Raw genomic sequence first — 23753 nt, forward strand, 5'->3', positions numbered from 1 at the left:
AGTATTCCAATTTTCAAAGAATATGCATTTATTAGTTGTATAAAAACCCCGAAAAGTAGATATCCTGTCGGACTTTTGTCAAAAACCCCAACACAGAGATCACAGGAACCCCCTTTTTAAGTCATTTAACTGGACATTCAGTAACTACTTACTGAGCATATTATGGAAAGGCAGTATCTGATATTGAGACACAAGAAGAATTTAAAAATTTCATTCATAAGAAAAAGGATAGAGTGAGAAGAGGAAAATAAAAAATCCTATGAAGGGAAAGAGACAATTCTCTGAAAAAGGGAAGCATGTTGTTTGTTGAAAGCCTCCATGGATGTTTCTTGAGAGCAAAATGCTTACTCTTCACGTTGGGTATCACAAAGGCTATAGCCATGCTTCGGAATCTTAACCATTCCCACCCGAAACAACTGATTTCCTTTCCTGGTCCTATCAGACTGTTCGTGATGTCCTCCTTAGGACAGGTGCAGCTCCACTCTCCAGGCTATGTTCTGGCACCCTGGTCTTCACCTCCTCAGGTAGGAGGGTCGAGAATGCTCCAGCAGCTGGGGCTGCAGCTAGACCTGCTCCTTTCCAGTATGTTAGGTAGATCCACTCAGCAGGTCACCCCTAGTTGGCTTAGAGCATCCCATACACACAGACCTACTGCGAGTTGAACCACCGAACTGGTGGGAAGTCTTCTATCTGGGTAACACCATCTAACCCAAGATTCTTGACCCTGACAAGTGTTAGAAGCCCTATTTGCGCTAGGTGAGCGTGTTCCATGCTCTAAGAATGAACTTCTTTGACCTGGTGTTTGTCTCCTGTGCTTGGAAAGAGAGGGACATCAGGCTGAAGCGGGGTAAACAGCCATCTCCCCACGAGCTCGAGGGGGCTAAACACTCCCTTTCCTGGGGGCCTCTCCGAATACTGGCTCTTCAGTTCACCTGACCCCTCCAACACCTGGAGAATATGTGGGCTTCACAGTAGAAAATCCTGCCTTTCCAAGAGCTCAACTAGCCCTTGGGGCTGGACACCGAGAACCAAGGCTGACTGAAACGAACGGACTTCAGGGAGCGCGAGCTTAACCGCCCAGCGCCTCCTCTGTCCCCACTCCAGGCCCAGCTGCACAGATCCCTGTGGTCCTCCAGGCCCGGGGCTGCAGCACGCCCAGAGAACCCGCCCGGGTTGCCGCTCTCCGAGGACGTCGGAACTTACGCCTCCCCGAGCCGGGGGCAGACGCGAATCTCATCTCCCCGACGCGAAGGAAGGAAAGACCCGTTAGTGCCTCCCGGCTCGGCTCTTCCGGCTGCGGCTCGCCAGGACTCCGCGCGTCCGCTCTAGGCGTTCCCGGAGCCAGTTCCGCATCTCTATGGTTGGCCCGAGGGCAGCCAGCATCCCGTCGTGCCCCGCGGCCAGGCCCGGGCAGCCCTGCACCGCCCTCCCGTCGCGGAAACACCGCCGCTGCCAGGCTCGTGCCCAGGCTCCGCAGCGGGCGCGCACGAGGGAGGGCGGGACCCGAGCCTCGAGCGCGGAGCTCCCGCACTGCCCCCTTCCGGCCGCCCGCAGCCAGCCGGCCGCGCCCGCGCCCGCCCCCGGCGTCCGACACAGAGCCCGACCCCGGGACAGAGAGGCGACATGGAAGCCGAGGACCTGCAGGAGGACCTGACTTGCTCCATCTGCCTGGACTATTTCGAGGAGCCGGTGTCCATCGAGTGCGGCCACAACTTCTGCCGCGGCTGCCTGCACCGCAGCTGGGCGCCGGGCGGTGGCTCGTTCCCCTGCCCCGAGTGCCGCCATCTGTCGCCGCCCGCCTCGCTGCGGCCCAACTGGGCCCTGGCCCGGCTGACGGAGAAGACGCGGCGCCGCCGCCAGGGCCCCGTGCCCCCCGGCCAGTGCGGCCGCCACCGGGAAGCGCTGCGGCTCTTCTGCGAGGAAGACCAGCGGCCCGTGTGCTTGGTGTGCAGGGAGTCCCAGGAGCACCAGGCGCACACCATGGCGCCCATCGACGAGGCCTTCGGCAGCTACCGGGTGAGCCGGCCGTGGCGGGGCTGCGGTAGTCTCGGGAACGCTTACGTTGACCTCGAGACCCGCCAGGTGGCCGCTATTCCCGCTGAATAAGGACGACCCCCTCCCGCCCCCGGGTGCAAATTTAAAGCGATTGACCGATCGCAGAGCTGGGCTTGAAACTGGGATGGGGAGGGTCTGCGGAGAATTTTCAAGGTACTGGCCCCTGGGAGCTTCTAGTTGAAGACAGTCATACCGGGAGGGTGTAGGTCAGTGTCGCCCTATAGAACCAGGATGCGAGCCACGTTTATAATAAAACTTTCCTAGTGGTAAAAAGAAACGGGTGGTGCTAATTTTAATAATATACTTTATTGAACCCAATTATCCAGACTGTTATTCAACAGTAATCGCTATGGAAAATTATCGTTAAGATATTTTACTTTTGTTTTTCATAATAGGCCTTTGCAGTCTGTGTTTATGTTGACTGTCCACATTTTGGGTGCTCACCTGGCTAATGGGTATTGTATTGGACAGTGCAGATGTATAGCTACAGGTGTTAACAGACAACTGATGTTTTGGGAAAAGCCAGGCTTGGAATGATGAGGCGGGGGTATGTTACGATCTTTCTTTCATCATTTGGGAAAAATCACTTAAATGTTTGAATTTGAGGATTATGTGTCCTGCCAATTTTATGGGTTAAGGAGTTTCAGTTGGATCAATCAGTTTATCTTAATTCTGCTCCAGCCACACTGCCTTTTTGCTTTTGTTTCAAGCCTGTTCTCTTTCTCTTACCTCCACCTTCCGCCCTTTACATCTTTTTAGCTTTTAGCTTGAAGACTTTCCTTGATCATCCTTTCCAGAGTAGTCCTATATCCTTCTATGCTGTAACTCCAGTGGTCTCCCAACAGATTTGGTATCTAGTAAGTACTGCTTGAATATGTGGGTTGAATGAAACAAGTGTTTTGTAAACTATAAAATGCTGTACAGTTTTATCAATTGATTACAAACAGGAGATATGCCAAGTGGCACTACAAAGTATACATCCATTCCTTCACCCAGTAACATTTATTTATGCTTACTATATGCCAGGTGTTGTTCTAGGATCTGGACATAAACGGATAAGAAAGACATAGACCTTGTCTTTTAGGGGACAGCAGCGTGTAGACCAAAAATTTCAGTGTGTGAATGAGTTACCCCAGTTTGTATCAAGTGGATCAAAGGTCTGAGGTTGATCAGGGAAGAGTGGGAAATGGTTTCACCAAGTTGAACAGAAACTCACTCTTGGAGGGTGAGTACAATACATAGGGGAGAGGATATTCAGGCGAAGGGAACAGCATATTCAACTGTGTGGTGGCTTGGAATGGCTTGTGATGAATCTAAGAGGACTGGAAGTTGCTCAGTATTTCTGGAGAGTAGAGGGAGGGAGGACGCTTGGAATTTGGGTTGAAGAACTTCTTGGTGTTGCTCTCCTGCCACTTCGTGGCAGTTTCTGTTATTGCAGGGGACGAGTTTTCTAATCCTGGAATTCTTATTTTTATTTGGGGGAGTGGGGGGAGGCTGTTCATATTCCAGCTGTGGCAGGATTCAGTCTTGGAATAGAACCAATGATACAGGATAATTCGTGCATGCTGGAATTGTTAAGGGTTTTTTTTAAAAAAAACTGAAAAATGCTATTTAAAAGTTTTTTTTTTTCATTATTAAACAAAAATGAAAACTTAAAAAATTCTTGGTCATATTCAAAACGACTGATCTGATTACGGACCTCCCATGTACATCAAATTTGATAGTAATCACAAAATAGCAGTTACATAATTGATAAATGAATACAATTATTTGAAATAGCTTCCCAAATAGCAGGTTATATGCCTATTTAAGTTAACAATTAGGGATGATAAATAGATTACATAAGGTTAGAAAGTGTTGTATTAGAAAATAGCATAGGTGATTTTGTGATGTATAACAGAACTATATAAATCCCTTTACAACCTAATCTCATCCCCTCTCAACATTTTAATATGCAAGTTCCAAGCAAATGTGAAAGTTGGAGGAATTTTATAGTAACACAAGTATACCCGCATCTACATTCTGCCACTAGCATTTTACTCCATTTATCACTTGTCTATTCATCTGTCTTTTCTCTGCATCCATCAATTCCTATTTCCTTTTGAGGCATTTAAAATTAATTGCAGACTTCCTCCTGTACTTTAGCATGCATACTGTCTACCACACTTAATGTTTGTGGTGTTTTTTGAAGTAACAATACAATTAAATATGCACATCTTTAGTATATGTTTGCTGAGCTTTGACAAATGCACACACTGGGCACCTTAAATCCTCAAGATAAAGAATGATACCGGGGTGCCTGACTGGCTCAGTTGGTGTAAGATGTGACTCTTGATCTTGGGGTTGTAAGCTCGAGCCCCACATTGGAAATTACTTAAAAATAAAATCTTATATACATAGGGCAGCCCCAGTGGCACAACAATTTAGCGCTGCCTGCAGTCCAGGGTGTGATCCTGGAGACCCGGGATCGAGTTCCACATCAGGCTCCCTGTATGGAGCCTGTTTCTTCTGCCTGTGTCTCTGCCTTTCTCTCTCTCTCTCTCTGTGTGTCTCTTATGAATTAAATAAATAAATAAATAAATGAATAAAATCATATATATATATATCAATAAAAGACCATATCATCACCCCAGAAAGCTCCTCCACCCTCTTTCCCAGTTAATCTCTGCTCCCCCCCCCCCCCCCCCCACGCAACCACAGTTCTAATTTTTTCCACTGAAGATTAGTTTAGCCTGTTGTTCTGGAACTTCATATAAATGGAATAATATTGTCTGTACTCCTCTATATAGGCTCCTTTTGCTCAGCATTAGTTTGATATTCACCCATTTTGTGTGATCAGTAGCCTGTAACTTTTTGCTACTGAGTCATATTCTGTTATATGAACATACCACAGTTTATCTTTCAATCACTGCATACCTGGGCTGTTCCCAGTTTTTAGCTCTTATGAATGAAGCTGATATATTCTCATACAGGTCTTTTTGTGGACATACACGAAAGGGAGAGGAGCAGAGAGAGAGGGAGAAGCAGACTCCCCATTGAGCAGGGAGCCCCATGCAGGACTCGATCCCAGCACTCCAGGATCATGACCTGAGCCAAAGGCAGGCACTTCACTGACTGAGCCACCCAGGCGCCCCTTAGATCTCTTTCTTGACCCTTAACTGCTAACTGTACCGATTCGGATGTCCCGCACACAGCTCAAACTCAGTTTATTCAAGTTGAATATAATTTTTCACCTTCTATTTACACACCACTCATTTCCCCGTATTACCTAATTTGGTAAATAGCCCACAGTCCTAGGGGTCAAGCCGGAACCCAGGGGCTGAATCTGGACTCCTTTCTCCTGCAGCCCTTTGGTAGCCAGTTCCTGCTGGTTTTCCTCCTGTGTGTGCACGCCTTGAACCTGCCTGCTTCTGTCTTCCGGGTGCTGCCCCTCCATAGCCCATTTGGTTAATTCCTTTTATTTTTTAAAGCTCCCTCAGGTTTTTAAATTACAAAATGGTATATGCCTTTTGTAGAAAATCAAACAAAACAAATTTATAAAAATTTTAGTCCTCCTTTGCCCCAATTTCCAAGCCATTTCTATTCCCCAGAAATAACCAGGGTTAATAATAATTAGATATATATTTTTCCACATTTCTATTTAAATACAAACACACACACACATAGGGGCACTTGAGTGGCTCAATCATTGGTTGAGCGTCTGGCTCTTGATTTCATTTCAAGTCATGGTCTCCTGATAGTGGCATTGAGCAGGGTGGAGGGCTCCATGCTCAGTAGGGCGTCTGCATGCCCTTCTTTCCCTCTGCTTCTTTCCCTGCTCACACATGCCCCCTCTCTCTCAAATAAATAAATCTTAAAAAGATAAATACAGATTTCTATGATACTATTGTCTTGCAGCTTAGTTTTGTTTTGTTTTGTTTTTTTAACATAAGATAGCATAGCATCAGCCTTAATGGGATGAGCACTGGGTGTTATATCTTGGCAGGTCGAACTCCAATAAAAAATATACCAAAAAAAAAAAAAAAGATAGCATGTCAGTATATAGAGAGCTGCCTGAGAGTGGTATAGAGTATCAATATGCCATAATTTATTTCATAATTCCCCATTGATGGATAATGAATAATGCTGCAATGCATGTTCCTATACATACTGATTATTTTTACCAGTGTTTCTTTGGACAGATTATTGGAAGTAGGATTATGCACATTTTAAATGATTCTAAATCCTGCTGGTTGCCCTTCAAAAAGATGGCAACTTTTGGGATCCCTGGGTGGCGCAGCGGTTTAGCGCCTGCCTTTGGCCCAGGGCGCGATCCTGGAGACCCGGGATCGAATCCCACGTCGGGCTCCTGGTGCATGGAGCCTGCTTCTCCCTCTGCCTGTGTCTCTGCCTCTCTCTCTCTCTCTCTCTGTGTGACTATCATAAATAAATAAAAAAAAAAATTAAGATGGCAACTTTTTACAAAAATCTCATACTATTATAGTGTCAGAGGCCTCCCTTGCCAATATTAGATATTTATTAATCCTCTAATAGTTTTCATTTTTTGCCAGCTTAGTAGGCAGACTCTATATAGTGTTAGGAAGATTTCAGACCAGAATACTTTTTATGCCTAAGTCTGTAACTGTCTTCCACATTTTCTCAATTTCATTTCCTGTTTGTATTAGGTGAGTTTTAGCTCTTGAACAGTCAGGATGCTGGGGGAGATGATTTCTCTGATATGTGTTTCTGCCGGCAGGACAAGCTTTGTAAGACTCAGTGTAGTCTGAAGGACAAGATAAAGAAAGCCATGCATTTACAGGACATGGAAGTGAAGAATGCTGCTGAGTGGAAGGTAATAGCAGAAGCTGTTGGGCATTTCTTGCCCCTGGGGCCCTTTGGTATTGTTGGGAAGAGTTGTGAGTCTTCCTGAAGATAAAGTGATAGAACAGAAAGTGTCTGTCTCTGCTGACCTGTGGCTTTGGGCGATGGGAGTTTCACATACTTCATCCCCATGTCTCTAAGGAAATGTTTTCTCCTTCCCACTTTTTCCTAAGTATACTCCCTAGGTTGTAGTTGGTTTGGGTCCACGGCACTGTGGAAAGGAAATTGGCTTTGCTTTCAGAGATACTAGTCTAGTTGGGAGGCACGAGGTGCATGCATACATGCCCACCTAAAGTTTTAACGAAACTAAATTGTAGGTGTTCTGGAGGCTAAACCAACGAAGAGATGCAAAAGTGTATTTTAGTTTACAAGGTATACAAATAAGGCATTGCCACCAGCAGTAGAGACTCAAAGGTTACAAAGAATGAACTAATACTATACAGGCCAGTCCAAAGATGCCAAGTAGGGTATAAATAGATTAGCAGAAACTTGCAGAGGGCGGGCAGGAGCTTTCTGGAGGAGTGATTAGGATGCAAGCGCCAGGGATGGTTGGGGAGTCGCATGCATGGAACTGAGGAGCAGGCCAGACAGAATAAGGACTGAATGAATCTCATGTGGCTCTAGGAAAAGGTGAAGAGTCAGCGAATGAGACTCAGCGTGGAGTTTGCAAAACTGCACCTCTTCCTGACTGAAGAAGAACAACAATTTCTTCAGAGACTAAGTGAGGAAGAAGAAGAGATGAATAAGAAACATGATGAGAACATGTTAAAGCTCCATCAGATAATCACTTCCTTGAAGCAGCTCATCTTAGAGATCAGAGAGAAGAGCCAGAGCTCCACCCTCGTGTTGCTTCAGGTGAGACAGGGGAGGGTTTGGTTAACATTGCTCGCCCAGCTGCCCTGGTCTTTAGAGCAGAATGTCTTTCCTGGTGAGTGGGTTTAATAGAAGTGTATTCTCACTGTTGATAATTGCATTACTACTGTCATTGTACAATTAAAGAGTTGAAGATTTACCTTGCAAAGGAAATTAACATGAAAGGTATGCTGAGCTCAGGTATTATGAGATGCCTACATTCACTTGGTCTAATAGTTTGCGTAGGATCTGAGGCACATCTAAGACTTTTCATTCATCTTATTTATACATTTATTTTTTATTTAAGATTTTAATTCTTTATTTGACAGAGAGAGCACAAGCAGAGGGAGCAGCAGGCAGGAAGAGAGAGAAGCAGACTCCCGGATGAGCAGGGAGCTCAACGTGGGGCTTGATCCCAGGATCCTGGGATCATGACCTGAGCCAAAGGCAGATGCTTAACTGACTGAGCCACCCAGGCACCCTTTTTGTGTACATTTATAATTCTTTGTTAAAATAGTAAAGCAAAAAAACCCTAAAATCACAAAGTAGATAACTGTGTCAACAGATTTTAAGATAAATTTTTCTTACTAATTTTTAATCATTCTATCATAGCTTGACAATATCTTTGCTCTTAGCTCCAGATTTTGATTGATATATTCATTTATTATTTTGTTAATTAATTTATTTATTTTTGGTATATTCATTTAAATAATTTCTAATATCTGGCAACCTTTAAAAGGTTATAATTCTAATTCATTAGCACTCGGGTGTCTGGCTGGTTCAGTCAGTAGAGCATGTGACTCTTAAGGTTGGGAGTTCAAGCCCCACATTGGGTGTGGAGCCTACTAAAAAAAAAAAAAAAAGAAAGTAAAAAGTAATTCATTAACACTTAGATTTGGGATATTAAGCCAGTTTATTATCAGTAGTCCTTCCTTGGAGTTAATCTTTATATCCTCGGCAGGTCAAGTGTCCTTATAACTATTTCAGTTTTCAGATAGGATTCAACATTTGTGACCATCTTCTTTTTTTACTGCTGAGATAATTCACCTTTGGTCTTAGATCCCTCAGAACCTCTCCTTTCTCCATATGATGTCTCTGAAGAGGAAAGAACTGTTGAAGGACCCTTCAGTCTATGATTACTTTTTTTTTCTCTCTCATTAGGAGACAATGTTCTACCTTTAAGAAAGAGAGACACATGGACCCACTCACCAGTTATTTTCAGCAAGAAATCACTAGCAGGGTGTTATATGTCATCTAAGTGTAATGATTTCCAAGAATTGTCTAGAACTTTTGTAACTTGCCTGAGCTGTGAAGTTCCAGTTACATATCCAAACATATACTCTAGGATAACACATGTAAACATTTTTTTTTCAATATAGGTTTAATATCTACTCAGAATCTGAAACCTCATAGGTACACATGAACGAGCAGAATGCTTACCAAAAATATATCAGCCGATATAAGGGCAAGGTAGGGAAATGATTAAAGAAGATAGAACTAGATGATAGAGTCTCAGGGTCTAAGAGAACTTATTTTACCAATTCTTTCACCCATCTATGTATTTATTCCTTTATTCCTTAATTTTTAGCCCATTAGTTAATTCCATTCTTAGAATTATAGACACAAAACAAAACAAAACAAACAAACAAAAAAACTATAGGAACATCATAAAAACTATACTGTTGTACCTAATTTTTGTCTTTTTATTTGAATGTGTTCTTGTATAATACACAGTATTGCTTTGGTTTACGTATTTTTAATTTATGCAACAATTTAATCTTGTTGCATTGGATCTCTTGCTTTTTTCCTTAGACACTATGTTTCTAAGATCCATTCCTGTTGTCATATATACATTGGGTTTACATGTCCATCTACCACACTTTGCCAGTTCCTTCTTCCAGTGATAGAAATCCAAGTTGCCCTAGCACTATTACCACTATAAGTAATGCTGCAGTTTAATCATTAATACCTGAAATTCTTGTTTTTATTATTATTTTATTAGTTCTTGGGTTTGCTCCATAGCTCTAGCTCTTTCTCAGCCTCTGAAGCTGGCCTGCTTAGCTTATCTACATTGACCCTTTCATTTGCTGGTAAATGTTTTTAAGCTATATTTTCACCTTTAAGTATTGTGTCCACAGATTCAGACAGCCTTGATTTTATTGTCGTAATACAATAAACATGTTTAAAAACATTTTAAGTATAATATCTGTAGAGAAAAATGTATAAATCATAAACTTGACAGATTATCACCAAGGGATCCATCCATGAAACCACCAGCCTAGTCAAGTAATAGAACACGAGTAGCCTGCCAGATGCCCTGCCCTCCACCCCTATGCTTCTCTGTGAGGGTGCTCTTCCTCCAGACTTCTCACATGGTTTCATTTTGCCTGTTTTTGAATAAGAGTTTCAGTATGTGCTGCTTTTGCTTACCATTATGTTGTGAAATTAACCCATGTCACTGTAGATGGCAATTTGTTTCCTCACTGTGTAGTATTTCCCAACCAGGAGTGATTTTGCTCCTTCAGGGCAGTGCTGGAGACATTTTTGGTTGTCACAACTTGGGGGGGGGGTGGGGACTCCTACCAACATCTGGTATGTAGAGGCCGTAGATGCTCCTAAGCATCCTATAATGCACAGAACATGCCTCCCATCCAGCTCCCAGCAAAGATTTATCCAGCCCAAAATGTTAATAGTGCCAAGGTTGAAAAACCCTGCTGTATAGTATTCCATTGTATTAATATACCAAAATCTACTATTCATTTTACTGTTAGCAAAATTTGGGTTGTTTCTAAAAGTTTTTACTGTTAATTAAAAAAGCAAGTTATGAACATGACTTTTTGATGCACGTATGTCCACATTTCTACCAGTTGTGTATCTTTGAAAGCAATTCCTAGTCACAGGGCATATATGTTGGTTCAGCTTTGCTATAACAAACTATTTTCCAAAGTGGTTGCACCAGTTTACATTGTGACTTGCAATATGTGAGAGATCCAGTTGCTCTCTATACTAGGCAGTTCTTAAAATCGTCAGTTCTTTAATTTTGGCCATCCTGGATGATGTGTAATGTTATCTCAGGTCCTCAGTCAGCACCCTTTCTCTCCCCCAGAAAAGGTAGATGCATTTCCCTAATGCCTAATGAGGTTGAGTATTTTTTCATGTGGCAATTAACCATTCTCATACTTTTTTTTTAAAGCTTTCTTGAGGTATAATGTACATACCTTGTAATTCATCCCCTTTAAGTGTACTTTTTATAATTAAATAAGTGATTTTTTACAACTTTACCAAGTTGTGGAAACCTTACCAAAGTCCAGTTTTAGAGTATTTCAAACACCCCAATAAGATCACTCTGTGCTTGTTTATTTTTTATTTTTAAAAGATTTTTATTGGGATCCCTGGGTGGCGCAGCGGTTTAGCGCCTGCCTTTGGCCCAGGGCGTGATTCTGGAGACCCGGGATCGAATCCCACGTCGGGCTCCCGGTGCATGGAGCCTGCTTCTCCCTCTGCCTGTGTCTCTGCCTCTCTCTCTCTCACACTGTGTGCCTATCATAAAAAAAAAAAAAAAAAAAAAAAAAAAAAAGATTTTTATTTATTTATTTATTTGAGAGAGGGAGAGAGAAACAGAGGGAGAGGGAGCAGGGAGCCCTGCTGAACAGGGAGCCTATGTGAAGCTCTATCCCAGGACACCAGAATCATGACCTGAGCAGAAGGCAGATGCTTAACTGATTGAGCCACCCATGCAGCCTACTTTGTGCTTGTTTATAGTTAATCTCTGTTCCTACTTCCAATCTCAGACAACCTACTTTATGACTCCATAGAGTACCCTTTTCTAAATATATAAACAGAGTCATACAGTGTGTAGTTTTTTGTCTATGGAATCTTTTATTTATAATGTCTTTGAGGATCATTCATGTTGTAGCATTTATTAGTATTATATTTGTATTCCTTTTTTTATTCCTGAATAGTATTTTATTATAGTATATACCACATTTTGTTGATTGTTCACCAATTGATGGACATTGGGTTGTTTCCACTTTTGGCTATTATGAATGATACTACCGTGAACATTCACCTGCCATTCTTTGTGTGGACATATGCATTTATTTCTCTTGGGTAGATGGTAGGAGCAGAATTGCTGGGTTGTATCATGTATTTATATTTAATTTGTTACACTGCCAAACTGTTTTCCAGTGTGGCTGTATCATTTTGTATTCCCACGACATCCTCACCAACACTTGTTACTGTCTGTGGTTGAAAGAGAATAGATGGAGAAGTAGGCAAAAGCCAGGAGAGAGTTAGCATCATGATGCCAAAGGAAAAAGAATAGTTTCAAGGAAGGGATTGGTTAATAATGTCGAAACAGTGCAGAGAGGTCATGTGAGAAAAAAGACACCATGTGTTCAATGCATTCGTTTTGGCAGCATGAGGTTATATGTGACATTAACAAAAGTTACTGACAGAAAAGTGTCCACTCATAGAGTTGAGTACTAGATCTCAAGAGGAGGGGATGTAACTTAATTATATTTTTATTCTCTTCACAGAATCCAAAAGATGTGTTGAACAGGTATGAGCTGCTGCTTTCTCATGGTGGCCTGAGTCGGGGGGAAATAGGCCTGGGCTCCATAGATTGGTGTGGGTACACCTTGAGAGTCTGGGTGGAGGAGTTCTACCACTAACTTTCACAAGGGGCGGGTGGGAGAGCAGTGATCTGAGCTTTGGGCTTGGAACCTTCAGTGGGAGTTGGGGCCTTGGCTGCCCGAGTTTTCTCTGAAGAAGAGCAGGCTTCTATGCCTTCCTTAGGAGTGAGAACCAGGATGTGAACTATTCCCCTGAAATTCTAAAGATGAAGACTGTGTGCCAGATACCAATGATGAAGGAAATGCTGAAGCAATTCCAAGGTAAGCATGGTTGGAGCTCCCAGAAATCTTTAAAATAAGAGAATAAGCAATGAGAAAAATCTAGAAAAGAGAGGAAACAGAACATGCAGCCAGCAAGAGGGTCATGAGGAATGGTGGTAACTAGAATACATGGGTATATGCTTCATTCAAGAAGCATTCACTTAACATGTTACCCTGTGTTGTAAGGTGTTTGTGATACAAAAAGGAAAAGACTGATTCTAAGAATTTAAGCAAACTAGAAAGACAGACTCCTATCACTTACTGTGCCATTGTGGGATCTACTGTTTATCATGGTATAAATAAAATATGGAAGTCAGAGAAAGAACTCTGTTGCAGGGGAAGTGGGGAGTTTTCATACAGAGGTGACATTATTCTGAGATTTGAGGGATGAATAGGTGTTTGTCAAGTGGAAAATGGAGGTACACTCTTGTAAGTAGAGGGAGCAGCATGAGCTAAGGTGTGGAGAAAGTGGAGAGGAGGGTATCCAATGTGACTAAGCCATAAGGTGCATTGTGGGGAAAGGCAGGAGCTGGTTGAGATGGTGAGTACAGGAAAGTCTGAAGATAAACTTATTGGATCTCCAGGGAAGTGCCAAGGCGTGTGGGTGTTGTAAAAGCTACACAGGCACATCCACATCCCTGATGAAGAACCATATGGTGGATGTCTACTTCCAGCTAAGATGACGTATTGGGGACTGGATTTACTCTTTAGCCTGAAACTTAGCTAACTAAAAAAACAAAAATAAAACAGACACAGTATATGAAACAACCATTTTCCCAAACCTGGATATCAAGCAGTACAGGACAAAGAAATGTGAAACAAATGAAATGAACTGTATGATTTTCTCCAGCCTCCAGCCTTAAGAGAGCTTCCAGGCCATCACAGGGAGTGGTAGGGGAGGTGGAGCCAGGTTGAGGAATGGAACGGCGTCCAGGGAGAACAAAGCAGTGAGAGCTTGCAGAAGACTGGCGAGGAGAGAGCCATCCAGAGGGCGATGATCTACAGAGGTGCCCCCTGAATTTTCAGCAGAGTAATGACCACTGACCAGCAAATGATTTTGAAGAACTATCTTAGACTGAGCAAGGACGTTTCAAAAAATGATTAGAAGGAATAGTTCCTGGTGCTCCCACAAGGCCTAAACAAAGCCTGTTCCTAGCAGCCATACTAGAAGACTCTTAATTCCTGGGAAACTAGAAGACTCTTAATTCCTGGGAAAGTCTTGCCTCCTTAGTGGTGAATAATTAACCCTACACTGGGCACTGCTTTGGACCCACCTTATAAATCGTGAATACTAGATCCAAAAGGATCAAATTATTTCAAAGTAACTGCATCCCAGGACAAAGCTCAAGAAAAATTTTAAAAACGAGCACCTAACAATGTATATTTACAATGTCTGGCATCCAATCAAAGATTACTGGGGATGCAAAAAGGTAGGAAAGCATGACCCATAGTGAGAATAATTGAAACTGACCTAGGATTGACCCAAATGTTAGCATAAGCACAGAAGGACTTTAATATAGTTATTATTGCTATCCCATAAAGAAGTATTTGGAGACGTGGGAGATCTAAAAAATCCCAAGTCAAACCTCTGGAGATAAACTACAGTGATTGAGACTAATACATTGATTGGGATTAACAGGTGATGAGATGTTGCAGAAAAAATGGTTAGTGAATTTGAAGGTGCATCAGTGGAAACTACAAAATGAAACACACAGGAAAAAACCTTAAGCCATGAAAAGAGTGTTGGTGAGCTGGGGGATAATCTTATGCAGCCTTATGTGTGGTAAGTGGGATTCCTGAAGAAATGAGTGGGATGGGGATGAGACAGGAAAAATATCTGAAGAAATAGCTCCAAATTTTCCAAATTTGGTAAGTACCATAAGTCTATAGATCCAGTAAGTTCACAAGCCCTAAGCACAAGAAATATGAGGGAAACTATACCTAAACCAGTGTAAAGAGAACATTTTGATGCAAGAAGAGGAAAAAAAAAGAACATGGTACTTAACAATGGAAAAAAAGGATGATGTTCCATTTCTCTGAATTCACCAAATACTTAAGAAAGAAATTTCAAAAAAAAAAGAAAAGAAAAGAAAGAATTCTCCATTCTACATGAGCTCTGAACAAAAAAAACTGAAGAGGGAAGAATGCCCAATTCATTCTACCTGGCCTGCATTATCAGGATACCCAGATCAGACAAAGAGATTATGAGAGAAAAGGGCGATAGATAAGTGTCCCTCATGGACACAGAAGAATTCTGAAGATAATTTTAGCAATTTGAACCTATCTACATATTTACACATAATGCATCACAACCAAATGGGTTTTTTTCTAGAAAAGCAAGATTGGTTTAACATTTGAAAAATCAGTGTAATTCACCACATTACCAAACTAAAAAAAAAAAAAAAAAAGGAAAACTATATGAACACCTCAGTAGATGTAGAAAAAGCATTTGTCAAAATCTAACATCCATTCCCAATTAAAAAAAAAAAAAAACTCTTGGGACACCTGGGTGGCTCAGTGATGGGAGCCTGCTTCTCCCTCTGCCTGTGTCTCTGCCTCTCTCATGAATACATAAATAAAATCTTTAAAAAAATTCAATAAACTGGAGAGACATGGAGAGTCTGGGAGGAAAGAGCTTTGGGAGGCAGGGAGGCCAGGGAGGAAACTAGAGACACAGTTCAAGTGGAGGATGTTGAAACTGAATGAAGATGGTGGCAATGGGATGGAGAGGAGGCAAAGAACTTGAGTGGTATTTCAGAGGTGAAATTGATAGGACTTGGTGATGAATAAGCTATCCAGGGTCAGAGGGAAAGAGGAGTCAGAGAACCTTAAGATTTCAAAGTGTAAGTGTTTAGGTGGAGGTAGTGCTCTTATAGCTCGGAGAATACAGAAGACAAGATATCTGCATGTAAGGGCTAGGAGTTCTAAGAGGATGGGAGGGGACTTAGGATAGTGAGTTGCGTTTTGAGTGATCTGTTATGTGCCTGTGGAGATGCCCAGCGAGCATTGAGGGGAAAACTTGTCAACAGTGCCACCTCCATGTCTCAGTGCAAAGCCCCAGCCTATCAGCCATCTCGGTCTGGTCTGATTCAACAAGGCAGAAGTTGGTAACATTTCTCCCAATTTAATGCTGTTTGTGAAGACTTGGGGCCATGAAATAATGAGCTTCCTGTTTTTAGGTCTTAGTGGTTTAGAGCAGAAGGGAAATGAAGATTTTACTGTGCATAAGGCCACCTCGTGGCCTGCTAGGCCCAGCTGAGGGTGAGCTGAGAGGCAGTGGGGAGTCTCATCCTTGACAGTTCTTGTTAGGAGAAGTTCTGAACTGAAGCTGGAAGAGGGGCATTTCTGGAGGAGGGTTGGTGGTAAGCTATTGCATTATAAATCACTGCTCTCGTTTTCTCTGCAGTGGCTGTAAGTGTAGCTGTGGATACAGCTCATCCCAAACTTGTCTTCTCCCAGGATGGGAGATACGTGAAGAATGGAGCATCAGCCAGTTCTTGGCCATTGTTTTCTTCAGCGTGGAGCTACGTTAGTGGATGGAGGAACCCTCAGAAGAACGCAGAGTTTGTGGAAAGATTTCAGCACTTACCCTGTGTTTTGGGAAAAAACGTTTTCATTTCAGGGAGGCATTACTGGGAAGTTGAGAACCGAGATAGCCTGGAGATTGCTGTGGGGGTGTGTCGGGAGGACGTCATGGGGCTTGCAGATGGTTCAAAAATGTCCCCCCATGTAGGAATCTGGGCTATTTGTTGGAGTTCTGCTGGCTTTTGGCCCCTAACAAGCTCTCCTGTAAGTCCTACCAAGCAAGAGCCTGCTCTTCACCGGGTGGGGGTTTTCCTAGATTCTGGGGCTGGGGACATCTCCTTCTACAGTGCTGTAGATGGCACGCATCTCCACACCTTTTCTTGCCCTCTGGTCTCCCGCCTCCGGCCATTTTTTTGGTTGAGTCCATTAGCATCTTTAGTCATCCCAGCAGTGACTGGTGGGAAATGAGGTTGTTCTTCTCTTGCCCAAGAATCTCCTCCCGTACCCCAGCCCAGAGACATACATCCCTTGGCCCTCTGCTCTCACTTCCCACATACTGGTCCAGGGAGCACATCAGTACTGTCCATTCCATTTCATGTTTTGTTCACTCCCTGTGTGTGTGCTGTGCATAGACAGGGATGGCAGACCCCACTGGTTGCCTTCCCAGCAGCCACTTGCTCCACTTCCCTCCTTCTCTTCTGGTTCTTCCTAATTGAACTGTTTGATGGGCACCCTCCCTGCGCTTCAGGAGAGCCAGTCCCACATGAGGCAATTCTGGCCAATGAGCCTGGATGAGAAATTTTCTAAGGTGCTTCTGGGGAAAGATTTTATAGCTTTAAAGAAGAGGTGTTTGAGGAGACACAGCCCCTTTTCTGATATTAGCAGGTGTCTTGGAACTGCGGAGAGCACAGTAACAGTGGAAAGGAAGAAAACATGGTCATTGGCATCGCTGGACTATTGGAATTTCCTTAATCTGAAATTTCTTATTATAGGAGATGATTGCTCCCTTATTGTATAAGGCAGTCCAGGTTGCCTTTTGGTATAGGATTATTTCACTGTCCCTGAAATTTGACAAATTTGTAGACTCTGCTTTTGTTCAGTCATGTAATTCTTCTCTCCAGTAAGTACCGATACCCCTCACTTTTCTGGACCAGAAAGTTGAGATCTTCCCTTACTCTGCCTGCGTTTGCTGTTACTGTTCTTCGCCCACCCACGTCTGTGCCCTCAAGTATTCATTATGGTATTCATCTGTCAGATTCTTACATTGGATATGCAAGGTTTTAATGTCACACCTAAAATGTTGGGAGACACTTGCTAAGTATTCACACTGTGGTGCTGGCCTCTTCGGTAATGCTCTCACACAACTCCTGGCGAAGCTCAGTGTAAGATGGAAATTAAAATCCTCTTTCTACAAGTAAGAAAACAGAACTTTGGAGGAACTCAGTACTGTTTAGCTGGCAGATGAGAGTGTTGGGATTAAATGCAGATTTGTCTGAAATAAAAGCCTGTGCTCTTTTCTAGTCTGTGTTTATTTTATTTTATTTTTATTCTGTTTATTTGTAAGTATTTATTGAGCGCAGATTATAGGTCAGCATCACCTTTATTTTAGGTTTTTGTTTTGTTACATGTTTTTTTCCGTGTATATGTACTTTCCTGCATTTTAGCTTTCTTCCCTACATTATAAGCTCTCAGCAGATTATAATAGATGCAGGGTAGTTATTTTTAAAACAATGATTATTTCTCTCTGGTTGGGTAAGTCATGTACTTATAAAATTTGGAACATACAAAAAATATAAAGTTGAAAGTTACTGATAATCTCACCACTTCTAATATTTTAATATATTTCCTCCTAGACTTTCAGTAGACTTTCTGGCAGCGACTTAACAGGGTTTCTTACAAAACCTCCAACATCTTCCCTAACCTCTCCTCCCCTCTTATGTTCCTATCCATCCTGGCTTGTCTTCCTCTTCGCCTGAGCAACCCCTCATTTAATGATTTCTGTTGAGTTCTCCTTAACTTTCCAAGGTACTTGCTGTTAGGAGTTGAATTGTGTCCTCCAAAAAGATATGATGAAGTCCTATCTGTGAATATGACCTTATTTAGAAATTAAGATAAGGTCATTAGGGTGGGCCCTGATACAATATGACTGGGACTGTGATAATTAGAGGGCAATCTGCAGGTGTGCATGGAAATGCTGTGTGAAGACACAGAGGGAAGATGGAAGAAAACAGATGAACATATGGGAAGAGGGTAAAGAAAAAAAGGAGAGGGACACCTGGGTGGCTCAGTGGTTGAGCGTCTGCCTTTTGCTCAGGGTGTGATCCTGGGGTCCAGGGATTGAGCCCCGTATTGGGCTTCCTGCAGGGAGCCTGCTTCTCCCTCTGCCTATGTCTCTGCCTCTCTGTGTGTCTCTCATGAATAAATAAATAAAATATTAAAAAGAAAAAAAAAGGAGAGAGGGAACTAAGCCATAAGTGAATCTTGATAGAGAACAAACTCAGGCTTGAGGTGGGCAGGGGATAGGCCTGGTAGGTGATGGGTATTAAAGAGGGCACTTGCTGTGATCAGGAAAAAAAAAAAAAAAGTTACTGTTCTTTCCAACCTTGGTCCAGCAGAATGGCTCCCTCAAAGAAGGGTAGTGAGAAGAAGGGCTGTTCTGCCAAAGAGGTAGTGGCAAGAGAATATACCGTCAACATTTACAAGCATCCATGGAATGGGTTTCAAGAAGTATGTTCCTTGAGCACTCAAAGAAATCTGGGAATTTGCTATGAAGGAGATGGGAATTCAAGTGCACATTGACACTAGGCTCAACAAAGCTGATTGGCCCAAAGGAATAAGGAATGTTCCATACCGTATCTGTGTGTGGTTGTCCAAAAGACATTGGATGAAGATTCACCAAATGAGCTCCATATATTTTAACCTATGTATTTGTCACAACTTTCAAAAATCTGCAATTAATGTGGATAAGAACTAGCCACTGATGTCAAATAAAGGTATAGAATTGCAAAGAAAAAAAAGTTTCTGTTTGATATAGTTGGACAAAAATATATTGTTTTGCTAGTTTTTTTTTTAGTTTAATTTTTCCTGTTTTCTGCCGCCTCATTTTATTATGTTTTAAAAAATAAAATTCATTTCGTTTCCTCTACTTATATATACTTCTTTTAAAAACATCTTTAGTCATTGCCATAGAGTTTGCATTGTACATTTTGAAAAATCTGAATCTACCCTCAAGGAACATGTCATATAATGCATGGTGAAAGACTTTATAATAGTAGACCTTGTTTTCCAGGCAATAAATGCCCAATACATTGTTACCTTTAATGCTTTAAACACTTACTTGCTTTTAAACATCTCGTATGTTGCAAGTGTAAGGGGGCATGAACTGACACACACAAAAAAGGTGGAAAGGAGACAATGAAGAATCCAAGGTAACTGAAGACTCCTAAGAGGTTTTGGAAAAATGACTTCTAGCAATTGACTCCATTTTTGGAGCCAAGAGAGACTCTCCGGAAACAGAAAGTCACAACTCCTCTGGAATCTGGATATCGACAGTTTACCCTTCAATTCTTCATGATCTGGAGTCTTTTCAGGGCTAAAAGAAAGAATACAGAAGATAGATAATTCTGAAATAGAAAAGATTTCCAGAGTCAAAAGTATCAGGGTCCTTTGAAAAACTTGAAGGTACAGTTTATCTGCCTTTCCTCAGTTTTACCATTATCAGTGCTATGGTGGATATACAGAATACTTGTTGACAGATCATCCCATTTTCAGTTTCTCATTTAGCATGACATACACTTTCAGGTCTTGCTTCTTTACCCATTGTAAGAATCTCTGGCTTTTAGTTGAAATGTTTAGTCCATTTATACTTGATGAAATTATTGATATAGTTGAGTTTAAATCTACCAACTTGCTTGTTTTTGATTTCCCCTTTCTGCTTTTTTTTTTTTTTGTATTACTCTCTTTGTGCCTTCTTTTGAGGTAATAAGATATTTAAAATTTTTATTTCATTTCAGCTTTTGGGTCTCTTTAAAGCTATACTATTAAAAAAATAAAGATTTAAAATTTGACATTTTGGTCAATTGTTCTTCAACAAGGGTGCCAGGAATACAGAATGAGGAAATTATTGGCTCTTCAATAAGTGGTTTTTGGGAAATTGGGTCCTTACACAAAAAGTCAAAATGAGGGGATCCCTGGGTGGCTCAGTGGTTTGGCGCCTGCCTTTGGCCCAGGGTGTGATCCTGGAGTCCTGGGATTGAGTCCCACATCAGGTTCCTGGCATGGAGCCTGCTTCTCCCTCTGCCTGTGTCTCTGCCTCTGTGTGTGTGTCTTTCATGAATAAATAAAATCTTTAAAAAATAAATCTTAAAAAAAGTAAAAATGATTTAAATATTAAATGTAAGATCTGAAACTGTAAAACCCCTAGAAGAAAACAGAGAAAAATCTTTTTTTTTTTTTTTTTAAAGAGGACATGAATGGACAACGGGTACATAGAAAAAGTGCTCAACATGCCGAATCATCAGGGAAATGCAAATCAAACCTGCAATGAAATACTGCCTCATTTATTTGGATGGCTATTACCAAGAAAGCAAAAGTTTATGGGAAACAGTATAGAGGCTCCTCAAAAAATTAGAACTACCATATGATCTAGAAATCCCACTTCTCACTATGTATCTTAAAGACTTGAAATCAGTATCTCAGATATCGTGCCCAGCACAGAGCCTGACATGTGACTTGATCCCATGACCTTGAAGTCATGACCTGAGCTGAAGTCAAGAGTTGGACACCTAACTGCCTCATGGTCCTGCTATGTTTGACAACATGGATAAATCTGGAGGACTTAGCTAAGTGAAATAAATCAGATGCAAAAGGACAAATGCTACATGATACCACTTATACATATAAGGAATGTAAACTAGTCAATTTCATAGAAGCAGAGATTAGAGTGGTGGCTGCAAAGGACAGGATGGGGAGAGAAATGGGGAAGTATTAGTTAAAGGGTATAAAGCTTCAGTTATACAAGAGGAATACGTCCTGGAAATGTGCTGTACAGCACAGATCCTATAGTTAACAAAATTTTAAGTATACAATACAATATTGTTAAGAGTGAGATCTTATGTTAAGTGTTCTTATCACCAAAAAATAATAAGGAAGGCAGCAGGAAATTTTGTAGGTGATGGGTATGTTTATGACATAGATTAGAATGATGGTTTTGTGGATGTACCTTGATCTCCAAACTCATCACGTTTTATTCATTAAATATATACAGATTTTTGTATGTCAGTCATACCTTATTAAAGTGGTTTGAACAAAATATCTACTTATTTCTCTTCTGATTTCTCCTTTGATATGCATTAGAGTTATGCTATTTAGTTAATATTTGAGATTTTTCTGATATCTTTCTAATTGTGATCTGAAAAAATACTTTGACCTAAATTCTTTAAAAATTTAATGATGCTTTTATTATACACAGTAGTATATGGTCCATCTTGATAAATGTTCCATATGCACTTGAAAGATGTGTACTATTCTTTTGTTGAAGGGGGTGTTCTACAAGTGTCAATCAGGTCTATTTAGTTCATAGTGTTTTTATTCCTCAAATATTTTTTTCTATCCTTTCTGTCTCTGCTATTTCAGGACTCCAATTATATGTATATTAGACTATTTAAGGTTGTCCTAAGGCTCACAGATGCACTGTTCATTATTTTTTCCATTTTTTCCTGTCTTGTTTCATTTTGAATAGTTTTTATTGCTGTCTTCATACACCAGTATTTTCTTTTGCAATGTTCAATTTGCTGCTAATTACCCTGGATTATTTTTCATTATAGACACTGTAGTTTTCAATGCTATAAACATGTATGTGTATGTGTTTTATTTTTCTTGCCTCTGCTAACATGCTTAATCCTTCCTTTAGCATTTTGAACAGATGGAATACAGTTTTTTTAAGATTTTATTTATTTATTCATGAGCGACAGAGATAGAGAAAGAGAGAGAGGGAGAGAGACAGGCAGAGGGAGAAGTAGGCTCTATGCAGGGAGCTTGATGTGGGACTCGATCCTGGGTCTCCAGGATTGCGCCCTGGGCTGAAGGCGGCGCTAAACCGTTGAGCCACCTGGGCTGCCTGGAATACAGTTTTAATAAGTGCAATGTCTTTGCGAATTCTGTCTGATCTAAACAACATAATCAGTAAGATACCCCAAGTTGGTATATTATCAGTTCTGGGTGGTTTCAAGTCACAGATTTTTCTATTTATTATGGGTAATATTTTCCTGTTTCTTTGCATGCTTCTTAATTTTTTACCGGATGCTAGACATTGTGAATTTACCTTGGCATGTCCTGGATATTTTTGTATCCCTACAAATATTCTTGAGCTTTGTTCTGGAATGCAATTAGGATATTGTTATTTGAATCCATTTAGATCTTTCTTTTTAGGATTTGTTAGGCAGAACCATAGCAGTGTGTGGTCTAGATCTAATTATTCCTCAGGACCCTTCTGCGTATCACACCAATACTCTGAAACAGATTTTCTGATTTTTTAAAAAGATTTTATTTATTTATTCATGAGACACACACAGAAAGAGAGAGAGAGAGAGAGAGAGAGAGAGAGGCAGAGGGAGAAGCAGGCTCCATGCAGGGAGCCTGACATGGGTCTCAATCCCAGGTCTCCAGGATCAGGCCCTGGGCTGAAGGTGGCGCTAAACCGCTGAGCCACCCAGGCTGCGCAGATTTTCTGATTTGATGGTGGGAACAACCACTATTAAATTGGAGTGGTAGAGTATTGGATGTGAAGCCATAAGTATAGCATCAGAGCTTCCAGATGTATGTATTCCCTCTATATAAAAATGCCTGAGAGAATATCAACAGAGAGACCCAAGCCAAGATGAAAGATAGGCAAAGAAGACAAACATAATTTTGGCAAACATAATAGGCAAACATATTTTTATGTTACTGAATCTAGCTGAGATCAGTTCTATCCCATTCATTGCTATGATTCCATACCCTTCCCTTAAGATAGTATAAGTTTTGTTTTATGTCACTTGAGTATTGTCACAAGAGTATTGATTAGTGCAAATTCTTAGTTGAACATGATATATTTATTTATTTGCTTTATTTGTAAGTCCATGGGGGAAGGGACTATGCTTGCATGTTAATCACTGTCCACATGCTACCCAAATACAGTGCTTGGGACACAGCAGATGCTTATCAAATATTTTTCAAAGAAATTAATGAATTGTATAAATGACATACTGCCTTAATTAGAGATTACATTCTGGTGAGAAAAAGAGCACCAGGTAAAAGTATTAGAAAGTAGGTTTTAAAAAATATTATATTTTTAAGTAATCTCTACACTCAATGTGGGGCTCAAACTTAAGAATTCCAAGATCAAGAGTTGATGCTCTATTGACTGAGCCAGCCAGGTGCTCCAACAGTGGGTTGTGAAGAAAGTAATGATACATTGGATCTACCCAAAGAATAAACCACAAGCTAAAATCCATAAAGTAGACATTTTAGTGTCTCAGTTGAGATAGAGAACAGAGAATAAATAGCTCAACATATCCCTATAATGGA

General features: G+C 41.2%; 1 protein-coding gene across 1 annotated transcript; it reads left to right on the forward strand.

The window, feature by feature from the left end:
• Positions 1-1533: 1533 nt before the first annotated feature.
• On the forward strand, positions 1534-17707 carry TRIM4 (tripartite motif containing 4). Its single transcript, XM_025426110.3, has 6 exons — positions 1534-2016; positions 6791-6886; positions 7540-7770; positions 12306-12328; positions 12565-12662; positions 16069-17707. Exons 1-6 carry the CDS (start codon positions 1624-1626, stop codon positions 16653-16655), a joined length of 1428 nt encoding a protein of 475 aa, XP_025281895.1. The 5' UTR covers positions 1534-1623; the 3' UTR covers positions 16656-17707.
• Positions 17708-23753: the final 6046 nt, after the last annotated feature.

Source organism: Canis lupus, chromosome 6, assembly GCF_003254725.2.
Source record: "Canis lupus dingo isolate Sandy chromosome 6, ASM325472v2, whole genome shotgun sequence".
NCBI classification, from domain to species: domain Eukaryota; kingdom Metazoa; phylum Chordata; class Mammalia; order Carnivora; family Canidae; genus Canis; species Canis lupus.